The 14373-nt window shown below is 30.1% G+C and overlaps 2 protein-coding genes across 2 annotated transcripts; one reads left to right on the top strand and one right to left on the bottom strand.

Annotated features, from left to right (window-relative positions):
- Nucleotides 1-2120: 2120 nt before the first annotated feature.
- LOC132926274 (RNA-binding protein 42-like) lies at nt 2121-3426 on the bottom strand. Its single transcript, XM_060990623.1, has 3 exons — nt 3395-3426; nt 3146-3324; nt 2121-2329 (listed from the first exon to the last, which is right to left on the bottom strand). The coding sequence occupies exons 1-3, from the start codon at nt 3424-3426 to the stop codon at nt 2121-2123; spliced, it is 420 nt and encodes a 139-aa protein (XP_060846606.1).
- Nucleotides 3427-6740: 3314 nt separating this feature from the next.
- LOC132918063 (uncharacterized) lies at nt 6741-10690 on the top strand. The gene is made up of 3 exons (XM_060979130.1): nt 6741-6945; nt 7956-8781; nt 10037-10690. Exons 1-3 carry the CDS (start codon nt 6928-6930, stop codon nt 10303-10305), a joined length of 1113 nt encoding a protein of 370 aa, XP_060835113.1. The 5' UTR covers nt 6741-6927; the 3' UTR covers nt 10306-10690.
- Nucleotides 10691-14373: the final 3683 nt, after the last annotated feature.

The raw sequence follows: 14373 nt of genomic DNA, 5'->3' as shown, positions 1-14373 counted from the left end.
AAAACCCAAGTATTTCGGGGGGATGTTTCAACACCCAAAACACCCCCCTGTGTAGGTTTGTGTACTTTTGGCTTGAAATTTACCAATTTTCTGAAGCCTCTAAGTGCCTGATACTCTTAGTCTCTGAAATGTTGTCTTCGTTCAGAGAGTTCAGTTGTAGTTTGTTCACGAAAAACATTCTCTATTTAGAGTTTTCAACTATTAAGAGATGTTGGTCAGGAAGGTTTCACTATATTATAAATATTATATGCACTATTCACTATTAACAGATAAGCAAATTACATAAATTAAAAACATATATTTTTATTGTTGTTTATATTTAAGAATTAAAATTGGAAAATTACAGTATTATGAAGCTATAAATATATTTTTTAACATGTTCACTGTTGAATGTTGATGACGCTAAGTGGCGGTAATTAACATAGTTTGTATTTACTGAATTATGTAAATTGTCGTCATCTACTTCGTTACTAAATATACTACAATTTTTATTTAATGTTTTAACTAAACTACTGGTTTATTGTTAGTATCTTCTATATTCTATTCCAAATAAGAACAGTCTTCGGCAGCGACCAGTTTACGTCAGCCGGCGGTCTGACAACACCTGTTTGTCCTAACCTACCTACCATTTACTTATAATATGCCAGCTATGTAGTAAAGCCACGATCATGCACACAAGTTGGCCGCCAAAGACAGTTCTTATTTGAAATAGAGTATACAAGTATTATTTAATATGCATCACTATGTGCAAGTTGTTCATTGATATTTCAAAATTTATTTTTTTAAACTACAATTTTTTTAGTGTTACAACAAATAAACTTAAACATGCTACGCAGCTAATGTGTTGAGCTTATTCACACTCTTTATTAAACATGTTTATGTAGAGTCTAAAATTATTATTATTATATATCTTAACAGGGACGTACGCAGAAAAAAGTTTTGGAGGGGGGGGGTGTTTTTGAAAATCAATTATTGAAAAGTAGAACTTTTTTTTAATAAATATACAAAAAAAATTTATGAAAATTAGGTATACTTAAAATACTTTTTTTAAATACAAACATTGATATAAAAAAATTAACATTATAATTGAATAAGTAAATAACCATGCAAAAACCCAAGTATTTCGGGGGGTGTTTCAACACCCAAAACACCCTCCTGTGTACGTCCCTGGACGTAATCGTGTAACGTAGTACCTATACCTAATACAGTAAATACCTATGCAGTATGATGCACTGTGCTAGTATACGAATAGTTAAACAATAAAATTCAATGATTGATAATGTAGTACATTAATAATTTTATATATGAAATGTATACTGTATACACTATACATAGACAGATAGTGAAAATTGATACATTAATATAATAATACATAAATGATAGTTTTTGTAGGTATTGAAATCATGAAAAAAACTAATACTTTTGTAGCTATTTTAAATTATTCAATGTCAGTGTTTCTTTTTTTCCAATTACTTTTTTCGATTTTCATTGGGCGACTTCCAACATATTTTCCTGAAATGTTAACCATTTTTTTAATTACCTATATTTTTTACTTAACTTCTCTTATTCTTAACAATGACCTAAACTTAATATAACTATTTACTGTATATTTATATTATTGATTTAGACGTTTATATAGTAATCAGTATTTAGTAGGTATGTATACCTAATAATATACAGAAAAAAAAAGTCAGTGGCGTAAGAAGACTCACTATATAGCGTGCCTGACAAAAGATCGCTTTACCAATTAAAAAATTGATGTGTTGATATTTTTTTAACCTTTAATCAATAATTTTACTAATTTTTTTTGAGTATACAATTTGTATTTACTAGTTATTGTTACAGTGTAAATTTTAAACTTTAAAAATTGGCTTTTCTTGCTTTAAGGCGGCAAATTTATCGATAGTATTTCGTTTTGAAAGTAGAATAAATATAGAATTAATACCACTTTTGAAGCAAATTTTTCGCCCCTTTTCAATTTGCGTACCTGGCGTATAGGCACAGTTCACAAAACCCTTGCTTACGCCATTGAATAGTTTATAATTATAATATTATATCGTAAACATTATAGTTATTTTATGTCTTATTTTATTTTTCTATTTTACATTAATTTTCTATTTTTATACATTACCATGTAATTCTTTGATAGCTCGTAAATAATCCACAGAATTTGCAAACGATACGAATCCATAGCAACCACGCGACATGCTTGTCTCGCGATTTTTCACTACATAAGCTTTGATGAATGAAGGATATTGCATAAATGGCATACTCAACATACGATCATTAACTTCTCTTCCCAAATTTCCCACAAATAGACGAAAATCATCTGTGTGATAACTTTATATTATATCCTGCTTAGCAGTTATCATCGTAAACGTAAATAAATATTTTACTAGTATTTAATACCTACTAATAAGGTATATTATAGTGATTTATTTACTATTTTCGATTATATAAATACAAGTGGCTAGTGGCGGATCTAGGATTTTTTTATGATGGGTGCTATTTTGTTAATAATAATAGTCCTAAAGTACTTATTATGTACAATTTGGGGAAAAAAAATTATTAATTTGGTACTTAAACATAATTAAGCAATATAAAAATTGTAAACAATTTAACATATAATACTTTTTTTAAATAGGCGATTTATTAGTGATTTTTAATAAAAATACGCGGAACGGAGGGTGCTTCAGCTCCCAAGCATCCCCCCTAAATCCGCCACTGCCAGTGGGTACAAACATAAACATAATATTTGCTTATGTATTTGATGATGGCCAATGTCCAATGATTCACGGATAATGGATATATAGCCTCAAAATAATAGTAATGAACTAAAGAATATAAAATGAAAGTTTAAGTTTTAAGTAAATATTTGTATATTCATAAAAAGTGCGATTCTCATAAATATATTAACTATTTAGTATTTGAGAATTGAAACTAGTCTTGTTTTGAGCCCAACAAAAAATAGTGACCAGCAATTTTTACATTTATTACCTAATTATAATTTTATTATTTAATATTAATTATTATACATAATACATGTAAGTATTTTCTTAACGCACCTATAATAGTAGCTATAAGTTAAATAATAATGATTGTTATTAATTTAATTTTAATATACGAATAGTAATACTATTCTTACCATTTGACCATTGTGCCAAAGTTGGATCGTACCAAACCTTTCCAGCGGCTTTACGATAGAATTTTTTTTGTTTTTTACTGTATACTTTGGAAGACGATGATGCACATCCAGCAGCTGCAATTGCTATGTGTGCTTTGCTATTTAATTCACTTTTACTTATTGAAGTCTTATTTTTGGTCCTAAACAGAATTATAATGTATTTAGTAAGTATTTACTTACAAAAATGGTCGACCAATTATGAATATTTACTGTTTACATTCGCTTAAAAATTGAACATACATTATAGGAAATAAGTAATTATATTGTCTTACTTAGAACTTAAAGTAGACACGCATTGATTTTGTAACAGTGAATTGATTTCTTTATACAAAGCAACATCCAATGGAGATTGTTGAAAATTGTGACAATGAATTTTTTTTTTTTTTAAACAATTTTTAGTTTTTTTATTATTATCGACATTATTGCTTATACCAATTTCTTTCTCAAATCTAGATAAACATTTAAAATGTAATATAGATAAATATGTATAGGGACTTAGTACCTACGTACTACGTTATAATTAATGTGATTGTTAATTACGTTACGTGCATACAGGGAGAGGATTAGAGGAAGCCCCTTGTGGTAGGTATTTCAAGGTGAATTAAAATTTTTAAACTGCCCCTCTCCTTGATTGAGATTTAGATACATCATTGATTTAAGACATACAATTTTATAAAAAATATGTTTTCATGATCATCACATAAATAAAACTTAATTAAAATCTAAATAGGTACTTATAAGTAGAAACTAAAAAGTGTTAATAACATACATAGTTATTGTTTATTATAAATTATAATTAGTATCACTGGATCAAAATGAATAAAGTGTAAAAAAGTGTTTTGATAATTTATATCCAAGCATATGTATATGTGTATTCCTATTTAAATTATAATTTATTTTATACAAATATCTGTCTACAATACGAGTAGGTATAGCATTGCCGTTTATATAGTTATTGGTTTATTGCTTATTAATTATTATATATATTTCATACTCTGTATTGTTGCAAATTTTGTTTTTAAAAATAACCCAATCACTCTCTATAACTCTATAAGCAAGTTTGAAAAATAAAAATATTTAACCGTATGTCCGTATACATATCTAAAAATGGAAATTACTTGTTCATTTCTTCTTCTATTAGTTTCATTTTCTTAAAATGATTAGCCGCCATGATTTGCTATGTTTGCCTAAAAAAAAAGAAAACACAAATTATAGGTAGATAAGTAGTAAACAAATTTTTAGACAACTAAAATGTCTCTAGAAATACACCATTCAGTGAAAATGTAACACGATGATATTATTATAATAACTGTTTTACATAGATGTAGTTAAATTGTATTATAATTGTTATTATATCCATGGCTCTAATTTGGTACCTATTTACTAGTTACCACAACGGAAAACAACCATAACCATGGTAATCAAAACATTTATTTTGATTTTATTAATCTGTATCACGATTTAAGATGTACTATTATATCTTAAGCCGTGATCTGTATAGAATATTATGTCCTATAATGTCCCATTAAGTTATTATTTCGACTGTTTATGAAAACGGATAACAATGATAACACTAGTTGTAGCATTGAACATAATTAAATAGAACATATTATTCTGTAGTTGTACCTAACAATAAAGGAAATAGGCGAATAAAACACAAGGGATGATACAGTGGTCATAAACGGGGGGGGGCAATTTGTTAGTTATAAACTAAAAAAAGGTCATAATCTATTTAAAAAAAAAACTGTTGGAATGTATGATACTTTTTTTTGTGAACGGAGGGGGCAATTTCCCCCATTGCCTTCGCCTTGTATCTGCCCTTGATGAAACAGACACTTGTGCAACTCGGTATAAGAAATAGACATGATAGGTATATAATATTAGGTATACTTTTATTATGGTATAGTATTTTATCTCATTTTTCCAAAAAAGTTTATTTTTCAATCGCAAAGTTATTAATTTAGATAATAATATATTGGTAACTTACACACATGCAACACGGTCACAACTATAATATCAATTATAATTTTAGAATAACATAAATGTTAATTACTATGTTTAGGTAGTTACTATAAAGAACTAGTTATGTCTAATAAAAAAACAAATTATGCACAAACTAAAAGCTTTCATATTATATAATTTAATGAAATTAAGAATAAAATAAAATTGTTAGAAAATAGTTGGAGTCATCCTCTCATCGTGGTGTCTTCTGGATAATGTTAAAATTATATAATAATAATTTTAAAAAATGGAAACAACCTGGCAGGACCCTTCAGTTTATATGTTTATCTAAAAATCCCATATATATATATAAACTAAAAAGTTGAGATCTATTTGATATGAAACTTACTTTAGGTACCTTAAAAAATTGCTTTCTGATTTGTTATTTGTAACAGTAAAAAAGTAAGTGATCGTTCATCGTTTCGTCGGCAGACTATCCGTTAAGCTTTTGCAAGGATCCGCAGCATAGTTTCCGGAGAAGCCGACACTCAAAAACTCTTGGACACGCCGTTACAAATGTTCATGACGTTCACTTTATCATTTATAGCAAACAACGCAAAAACGTTATATAACGTGTGTTGTTAGGTGACAATCTGACGTGAAAATATATATGCACATGCAATGGTCGAGTGGTGGAATCAGAGATTGATTTCTATTAACTAGAGGTAATATAGCAAAAAATTCACCAAGTCACTAATATTTAAATTTTACATAACCTAATTGTACATTGTGTGACGACAGAGTCGGGTAATTAGTTATTTAGTTGTGGAAGACGTTTGCGGCATAATCCTTTTTGCACGAGACGCACATAATATTTTTTCTTACGCCACTAATTACGTAAAGCTCAAAGGCAAGAATATTATCTAATTTTCTTTGCGGATTTTTTACGATTTTATATTTTTTCAGCAAGTTTTGATTGTGTAAAATATTATAGTTTAAACATTTTCATAATTCACTTAAAAATTAAAATGTTGTGAAAACTCTTCGAGGAAACACAGATAATGATCTAAATACTGATCTAATTGCTGAAGGTTAGTGTAGTACTACGTCGGAACTCGGAACTGCTGAATACAAATTTGCTACCTATCTATGTCATATGTTTATAAATCACGGATACAACATCTGCATATGGCATTCTATTAAAAATGTAAAATACAATATATTTTCTAATTTGTTAGAGAAACTAATAGAGGTGTCTAAGTCATTCTTATTTCCGGTCATATGCTGAATACGTGCGATATAACATATTAAAATTGAAGATACGAGTGCGAATTCGCTAATTTGTTCATTATAGACGAACCGAAGTAAATAATCGAATTAATAATATAATAAATTATCGGTTACCATTCTCAGAGATAACGTAGTTTATCGGCAACAAACGGTTTTAGATATTTTGTCGACCGTTTGGTAATACCCTATATAGCGTGGACACGTCGTACGCGTCTGTAATTCGATGTAGACCTGCATGTAGTGGGATGGACGAATCGATTACTGGCAATAATAATATTATTATGACATTGTACAATATAAATCTTATCACGTGTCGTCACTACGGCGGTACTGGATATACAGTCACGGCGGAACGCGAAATTTAATTACACGAGTCTAATCATAACCTACGGTACACACTACATCGCGAAACATCACGATATCGACCGATCGAACGAATTATTGTAATATATCAAATCGTCCGTGAAGCATAGGTATTAGGTTTATTATTATTCAATTGGTTTTGGTAAAGCATGGATCGAGTGTTCGATGTAAGTATAAAATTAAAAATATTTGGTTTAAGCTAGTAGATATCCGATAGGTATAATATAAATTACCAACAGGCAATATTGTGTATAACACGATGTATACCTACTACACGCTATTAAATAATTAATTAAAAAGTAGCGTGTAAAACGATTTGATTAAATTTTTATTCATAGAAAATTGTTTTCACCTACGCTAATAATTTAAATTTCACATATATACATCATGCCTCTTCAAAATAACGAGTAATTTTTGTTTTTGTTTTTTAAGAATCATGATTTTATACTATACCTATCTAGCAATCTAGCTATTATTTTAGCTCGTATCGATGATGTCAAAAAATATTATTAATGGGGTGGATGGTTTTTGGTTACACTTTTTTGGCTAAAACCCGGTGCCACTATCAATATTTTATCTGTATTGATAACTAAAATTTAAAATCTATTACTTTTAATTAAGTACATAATGGTTTATAGTATGATTTATTTATAGGAGGAAATGGATATATATATATATTTATTATATTTATTCATAATATGCATACAAAGCTATAGGAACTATTAGCAGTATTCGTACAAATATCTTTAGACTTGAAAAACCTGAGAATAATAAAAAATAAGATGCTGTTTCATATATAATTTTTGTTCAAGATTATATAGATAGGTATACTCGAGTCTCAAAATGATATAAACACAAAATTAAATAAATTCCATGATAAATACGATGTATCTACCAGTTTGTAATACAATTATTTTATAATTAAGTTTTAAAGTGTAATAAAATCGGTTAAGTTAGGTGTTTTTGTAATTGTAAGTATTCGTTCTATGTGAATCCGGTGTGTCATTCAACGTTATAGAACTCGAATAAAAATAATAATTTCGATAAGTTAATTTTTTTTGTGTTGAAGAGAGGGTTACCTTAAAAATTTCAAAGTTACTTATTACACCCTATTATAAATGAAATATAAATAATAATATTGTATATTTACGATGGTCGACGCTGTTTGTGTTAAAAGCATTTGCGGTATGTCCGGTGTCCGACGTGTTCTCGCGTTTTCTGCTGCACCAAACACCGGGTGCAGCATGAGCGGCGCGTGCATGTCGCGGTTCCTGGGGGGCCGGTGATCAGACGACGCTTCCGGTCGTCGCAGGCGCTGCAGCAACCGGGAAAACAGAAGACGGTTCATCTTGGCGGCCACTCTCCCACCAATAGTCGAAAGAGGTTGCACGTGGACATCGCCCAGACCGCGACGCAGTCCATCAGCAGTGGCTTGCGAATTATGGAACTGCGCCATCACCGCCGCGTCGAGGAGCTGCGCCGGACTGAAGAGATGCGCAGTACCGAAGAACGGCGCCGGACTGAGGAACAGCGCTGGACCATGGAACAGCGTGCGGTGATGATAGAGGCGTGCGCCCGGAACATACTCAAGGCCCGCCGATCCAGCCTCACGACCATCAGACACCTGCGGCCGGTGGCCGAAAGCAGTCCCGCGGTCCCAGTGCCGCCGCCGTGCACGCCGCACACCACGCCCACGGGCGCAGCCGAGTCTGCGGCCACGCCTGTAGAGTGGTCGGTAGTCGTATCGTCGGTGGGCAGCCCGCCGAGCTTTTATCAGACGCCGATGCAGACGCCGATACAGACGCCGACGCAAAAGTTCCCCGACACACCGTCGCTACAAAAGCTTCCAGACACGCCGTTACAGACGCTTTCGGACACGCCGTTACAAACTGTCCCGGACACGCCGTTGCAAACGCTGTCAGACACGCCTGTTAACGGCAAAACACCGTGCAATGGCGGAAGTGTTAAGCGCGTGTCGTTGGGCGATGGTTCAACGCAAAAAGGTATGTATATATCATTATCCGTTTTATGACGGCAGTTTTTATAAAGTTACAAAAACAAAATTAAATCGTTTGTGTTTTCTATCGTATTATTCCATAACCCGTATACAGTTAATATTGATATTCATTATTCAGCAACCTTTTTAAGATTTAAAAATAAATAATGGTTCATCCACTCCTACTACTCCTATGGAATAGGAAATAGAATTATGATATTTTTTTTAATATAATCGAAACAGTTACTGTATGCTAGGATGAACTGAACGGGTTAAACTTAAATTTTTTTTGCGTTAGTTTCCGATAATTTACCTGAAATGAAAGATATTACATTATTATATTGGCGTTCGATAGTTAAAAATTAAAATCCATAACGTTTAAAACTTGCCACAGGAATTTTATGGTCGAACATGGCTCGTCGTTTCCGGCTAGCGCTACGGCCGGCCAAACCCAATTAATTCGTTACCAAGAGAACAAACAAAATAATATTTAAATACCTATAAAATTAGCTCAATAACTTGTGGCCGTACTGGCGTGGTCGATATGTGTTGACTAATTGAGCTCTACAAAAGCTAAACCCTCTGAAGCCAACTGCAGTAGGAGGGGCAAGTGCCGCTGGAGACTTAAATTGGAAACACATATCTCTTTTTCACGTATAAATATCTTTATAACGTTTCATAGAAATATAATGATTATTAAATACATATTTTGTCAACTTAATCGGTTTTAATCAACAAGTAATTAAACGTTCGTGGTTCGATCCCCGTAAGATAACAAATATTTTTTTTTATTTTTTTTTACGGTCGTTTTTGCTAAATTAACATTATTTTTTCAATAATAATTAAACCACCTTAATATTATTGATGTATTATTAAAGTCCTTTACTGGGAAGCTTCTTAATTTAGTACTACATGTAATTTTCTTTTCTTTATTTTATCACATTCGTTTGTTGTTTTAGTAGTTTGAACAGAATGTATAATACAAAATATTTATACCTAATTACTACGACGAGGACATCTATTTTAGAAGTATCCAATCATTGTACTGCGGAGTAATAAAATTCCGAGCAATTGTTAACCAATGTATTTACTAGTCCAATTAATCGCACTTTTTTCATTTTTCGAATGCAAAGATTTATCATCAATATACAATATAATATCACATCACTATTTCTCGACCGAACAGAGAAGATATTATATAATCCACCCCAGTAGACATAATTGAAAATTATAAAATCCATAACGTTTAAAACTTGCCACAGGATTTTTCTGGTCGAACATGGCTCGTCGTTTCCGGCTAGCGCTGCGGCCGGCCAAACCCAAAATCGTCGATAACAGCAACTGTCCATCGCCGTCTGTATCAGCGAACGTGGATTGCATGGTCAATCCGTACGGCAACATCCAACCAAGAAGGCCAATCTGTAACAACGACACGTTGATGACACCCGTCCATCCCAGACCGTCGCTCGAGGCCATCCGCAAGGCCCACGAAGAAGCAAGCAAAGCCTTTAACAGATTTATGACCGATTAAAATATGTTTTCTGCTAAGCGCAACAGACACACTTCACTTGGTGACAGGTAATTTTTTTATATACACTAATATTATTATGTTATTTATCTACTGATTTTTATATATTTTATTTTTAGCTTTAGACTTGGGGGGGGGGTTAATTGAATATTTTATTTATAAATCGATCATGTTTCAATTTGTGGACTTATTGTGTTTTTTCTCGCTTCTGTATTTTTTTATCTATAATGTACTAAGTATTATAATAGTTATGTTTATTTATTATAAAAACAAGTTTTAAAAAATTGAAAATTGTCTATACGCGTTTCTCGTTAATTATATCGTATTATTGAGCGTTCTCAGTGTGATTTTTAAATAAAGATGAATAAATATAATATTATACATTTTATTCTGTTGATTTAATTTTATTATTAGTTGGGATTTAATTTCTGTTTCTACTCTTAAATACACGTTATGAGTTATGACAAATAATATTTGTATATATTTAAAAATATTTGTCATAGTGTTTGAATTTTAAACAAATATAAAAAATGTATTAATTTAAAAATAAAATTTGATTATTTCAATTTTCCTCTTTTAGTTATACAATAAAAAATAAGCATGAGTCATATAAGGTTTGCCATACAAAAAATTATTACTTTTATTAGAAATTAGAAATTTACACTAAAAATATTATAGACTATAAATAATATATTATACTTTTATAGTCTATGTAATATTATGATAAAAATATTAAAAAATGTTGACCACTACAGAAATGTATAAAAAAATTACTTTGCTTTCAAATGTAAAATAATAATTTAACTGCATTATATCCGCTTTTATATTAGTTTTTTCCAAAGAAATTATAACCCTCGGGTTGTATGGTTATTGGGATAGTCAAATAGGTGTACCTACCTACCTATTATTATTTTACATGTAATCATGTACATATTTTTGGACAAAGAACTTTTAGTTATAAATTGTATTCTATTTAATACTTTTAAAATGTCAACTTTTTGATATTCCAATAAATTTAATTATATTTTAAAGAGAATATAACATTGTACAATAGGTATATATTATGTACTAACGCTTATTTACTCCAGTTATGGAAATGTTTACTGTTGCGATGTTCAAGGTCACAGTCACCCGATTCAATCAAACCGCAGTGTCGTAGACTTATAAAACAGCACTGTCGATAACTACTATAGTTATTTACCTTGTTCTTTACAAAGGAGAAACTTAAAACTTTTTGTAAAGAGAAACACCTATTAAGTATTAACGTATTTACGTAAATTTACTAGGTAAGTTCCGTTAATGGACGGGGTTTTTGGACTTACGCAAGTCATAAAACATTATTATTCTAATAATGAAAATGACATTAAAATCTCTAAAAACGAGTATAAATATGTACGAAAAATATCAATGTAAGTACGTCCTTATAACAATAAAATAGGACGTGAAATGCATTAAAAATTGTACTATTTAATATTTATTCAAAATAAACTATACTTGATAGTTGACTGATTGATTATTAATAGAAACTAAATGTTTCATATTCGCACGTTTGCGTGGGTTATATTGTGACTTTGTGTCACACAAACACTTTGTGTTATACAAGTAAATATTTACGGGCGTATGTCTGTAAAACCATGTATGACACTCTTGTGTTGTGGTGGCTATTGGTTTTATCGATTTATAAGAACGTTTACTTCTGCAATATTTCTGAAGTATAACGTATGATCGAAAAACTAAAATTAATAAACACTTTTCAAATACTTAAAATATTAATATAAATATAGTATAGGTATTTTTTTTTTTTTTTATAATCCTCTTCGTGAAAAAATTCTGCGCACGGGGCTGGTGTTGCGTACGTGGTAAATTTAATGTTGATGTATTTATTTTTATTTATGATAAAAAAATATTTAATAAAATACCTTTGATTTAAATTGCATCTTAATGTAATTAGAAAAAAATAAATAATAAATAATAAATATTTAAACATAATTTCTTTCGTTAGTAACTAATATTTAAGAAAAATGTTATCTACACCGTATGCAATTTTCAAAAGATTATTTATAATAAATAAAATTATCATAAAAATATTAAAAAACAAATTAATGGATTTAATACAAATAGTAATTTAATATAGATAACTGCAGATTCTATTACATACCGAATGGATTTATAAGTCGGTCTGCAATATGCGCCCGACTAAATTATGTAGATACTCATGTAGAAGATAATAGTTATAAATATTCTTACACTATTAATATTGTAATAGAGTATACAATGTAATTTGAATGTATACATATTGTCGTTGATTATAAATAGGTACTAGTAATTTATATACCAAATACATAACATAATAATATTATGCAACGACAGTAATGTACCTTTAGTAGCCTACTTATAACGCCGCACGATCCTAATTTAACAATTGAATTAAGAGGGCGTCACACCTGCATGTGTTGCTCCGTCTTACAAGTGCGCAGCATACATAGCAAATTTACACTCAGCAGATCACGTTTAGCTCCGTTAGTTTAAAAATAAGAGTGAATCGACCTTAATTTTTAAACTAACGGAGCTAAACGTGATCTACTGACCGTACATTTATTATCATTGGGTAAGATTATTATTACTATATTACAATATAGTAATATTTGGATCCGATAATCGATAATGTGTTTACATTTTACAAAATGATAATATAGTATTGTATGTACTACTCGTTCGTATTACTGACGTTCCGCAATCATTAATCACACACCGCGTCGTGTTAAATTCAAAAGTTGTATTGAAGATTATGACGAAAGTCGAGAATTATCAACTAAATGCGCTTTACGTTTCGGACGTTTTGGCGTTCATTTTGTAAATTACAAAGGTTGCCCGACATAATAAAAATAATCTAAAAAACTTCTAAAGAAGGATAACCTTAAATTTATTATATGAAATAATGTTACCTCAAAAATGTCTGCAGATATTCAATGACTAATAAACCTTCATTCGGTCGTATAGGTACTATCGCAATTCGAGAGAAATAATCAAACGTAGAAGGGAAAAAAAACAAATATGTACTTAAATTTGTCTCTGTGTATTTATAATCTTTATTATAGTTCTTTTCAGACTTAAATTCTATTGCTGGTCTGCTAACTTACTTCCTATGAACGTCTCAAGTATGTGTCTAGACTTTTTTTAAAGACTCTCCTTTATTCATAATATAATTCTCAAAGTACCGATATGATGTTTATGTTGATGTTTTAATCTCAATAAATAGTTCAGTGATCGACAGACTGCGTAAACTGTTCGGTCATTACTTATGTAGTCATGTGCAAAAATTAACTTTTTTTTTGTTTTAATTGCTTTGCTGAATAAATACAATTTTTTATTGTTTTATATATTACATAGATAACCTGCTTTATTGCATACGACATAATTGCTTGGATATAGTAAAAATTAATATCTAAGCTTACTGAGAAATTTTTACACATTGGTATATTGATATATTATAGTATAATTGTAGGTAGTCTGGTACTCTGGTGATACCTATAGTCTGGTTTTTATTTCGCCTAAGTATTACTAATATGGGATATCTTATAATAATAATTATGTCTAAATTAAAAAATCAAGAAACTAGTAGTAAGAAATAATAATAATGTTTGTTAAATTCATTCACGAACTTGATTGATTTTTTCAGCTATTTAATACGAATGTTATGTTCATGTTCGCCTTAAAGTGTTAATAAAATACACACTGTTACTAAGCAGTTAACTGGTGTCAAAATATAGTGCGCGGTCATTACTTATTCTATTGAAAACTTTTTTTTTTCCGAAGGTTAGTATAAAATATAATATTGTTTTAAATGGAGTATTATCAGTACAGAATTACCTGTATTAGACTGATGTGGTCGTGTGGGTGGTAGAAAAGTAGCACGATTTTTTTTTTTTTTTATATGTGTGATTATATTTGTTTTTACAATTTAAAAATTTCTTCGAGAGATTGTAACTAGGTAATTAAATATTTTAAAAATAGACAAATTATCAGACGATAAATGTAGTCCGGAAATGCATATTAAATAATAACTCCAAA

The sequence above is a fragment of the Rhopalosiphum padi genome, chromosome 1 (assembly GCF_020882245.1).
Source record: "Rhopalosiphum padi isolate XX-2018 chromosome 1, ASM2088224v1, whole genome shotgun sequence".
Lineage (NCBI taxonomy): Eukaryota > Metazoa > Arthropoda > Insecta > Hemiptera > Aphididae > Rhopalosiphum > Rhopalosiphum padi.
The sequence above is the reverse complement of the archived record's forward strand: the minus strand, read 5'-3'. Positions and strand labels throughout refer to the sequence as shown.

Bases quoted from the DNA above. Each gene is read 5' to 3' on its own strand.
- LOC132918063 (XM_060979130.1), top strand. The intron at 8,782-10,036 runs GTATGTATATAT...AACTTGCCACAG, and splicing joins CGATGGTTCAACGCAAAAAG to GATTTTTCTGGTCGAACATG.
- LOC132926274 (XM_060990623.1), bottom strand. From the start codon at position 3,426: ATGTATGTTCAATTTTTAAGCGAATGTAAACA. The intron at 3,325-3,394 runs GTAAATATTCAT...AATTCTGTTTAG, and splicing joins TTTTTAAGCGAATGTAAACA to GACCAAAAATAAGACTTCAA. The intron at 2,330-3,145 runs GTAAGAATAGTA...GTTATCACACAG, and splicing joins TTTGGCACAATGGTCAAATG to ATGATTTTCGTCTATTTGTG.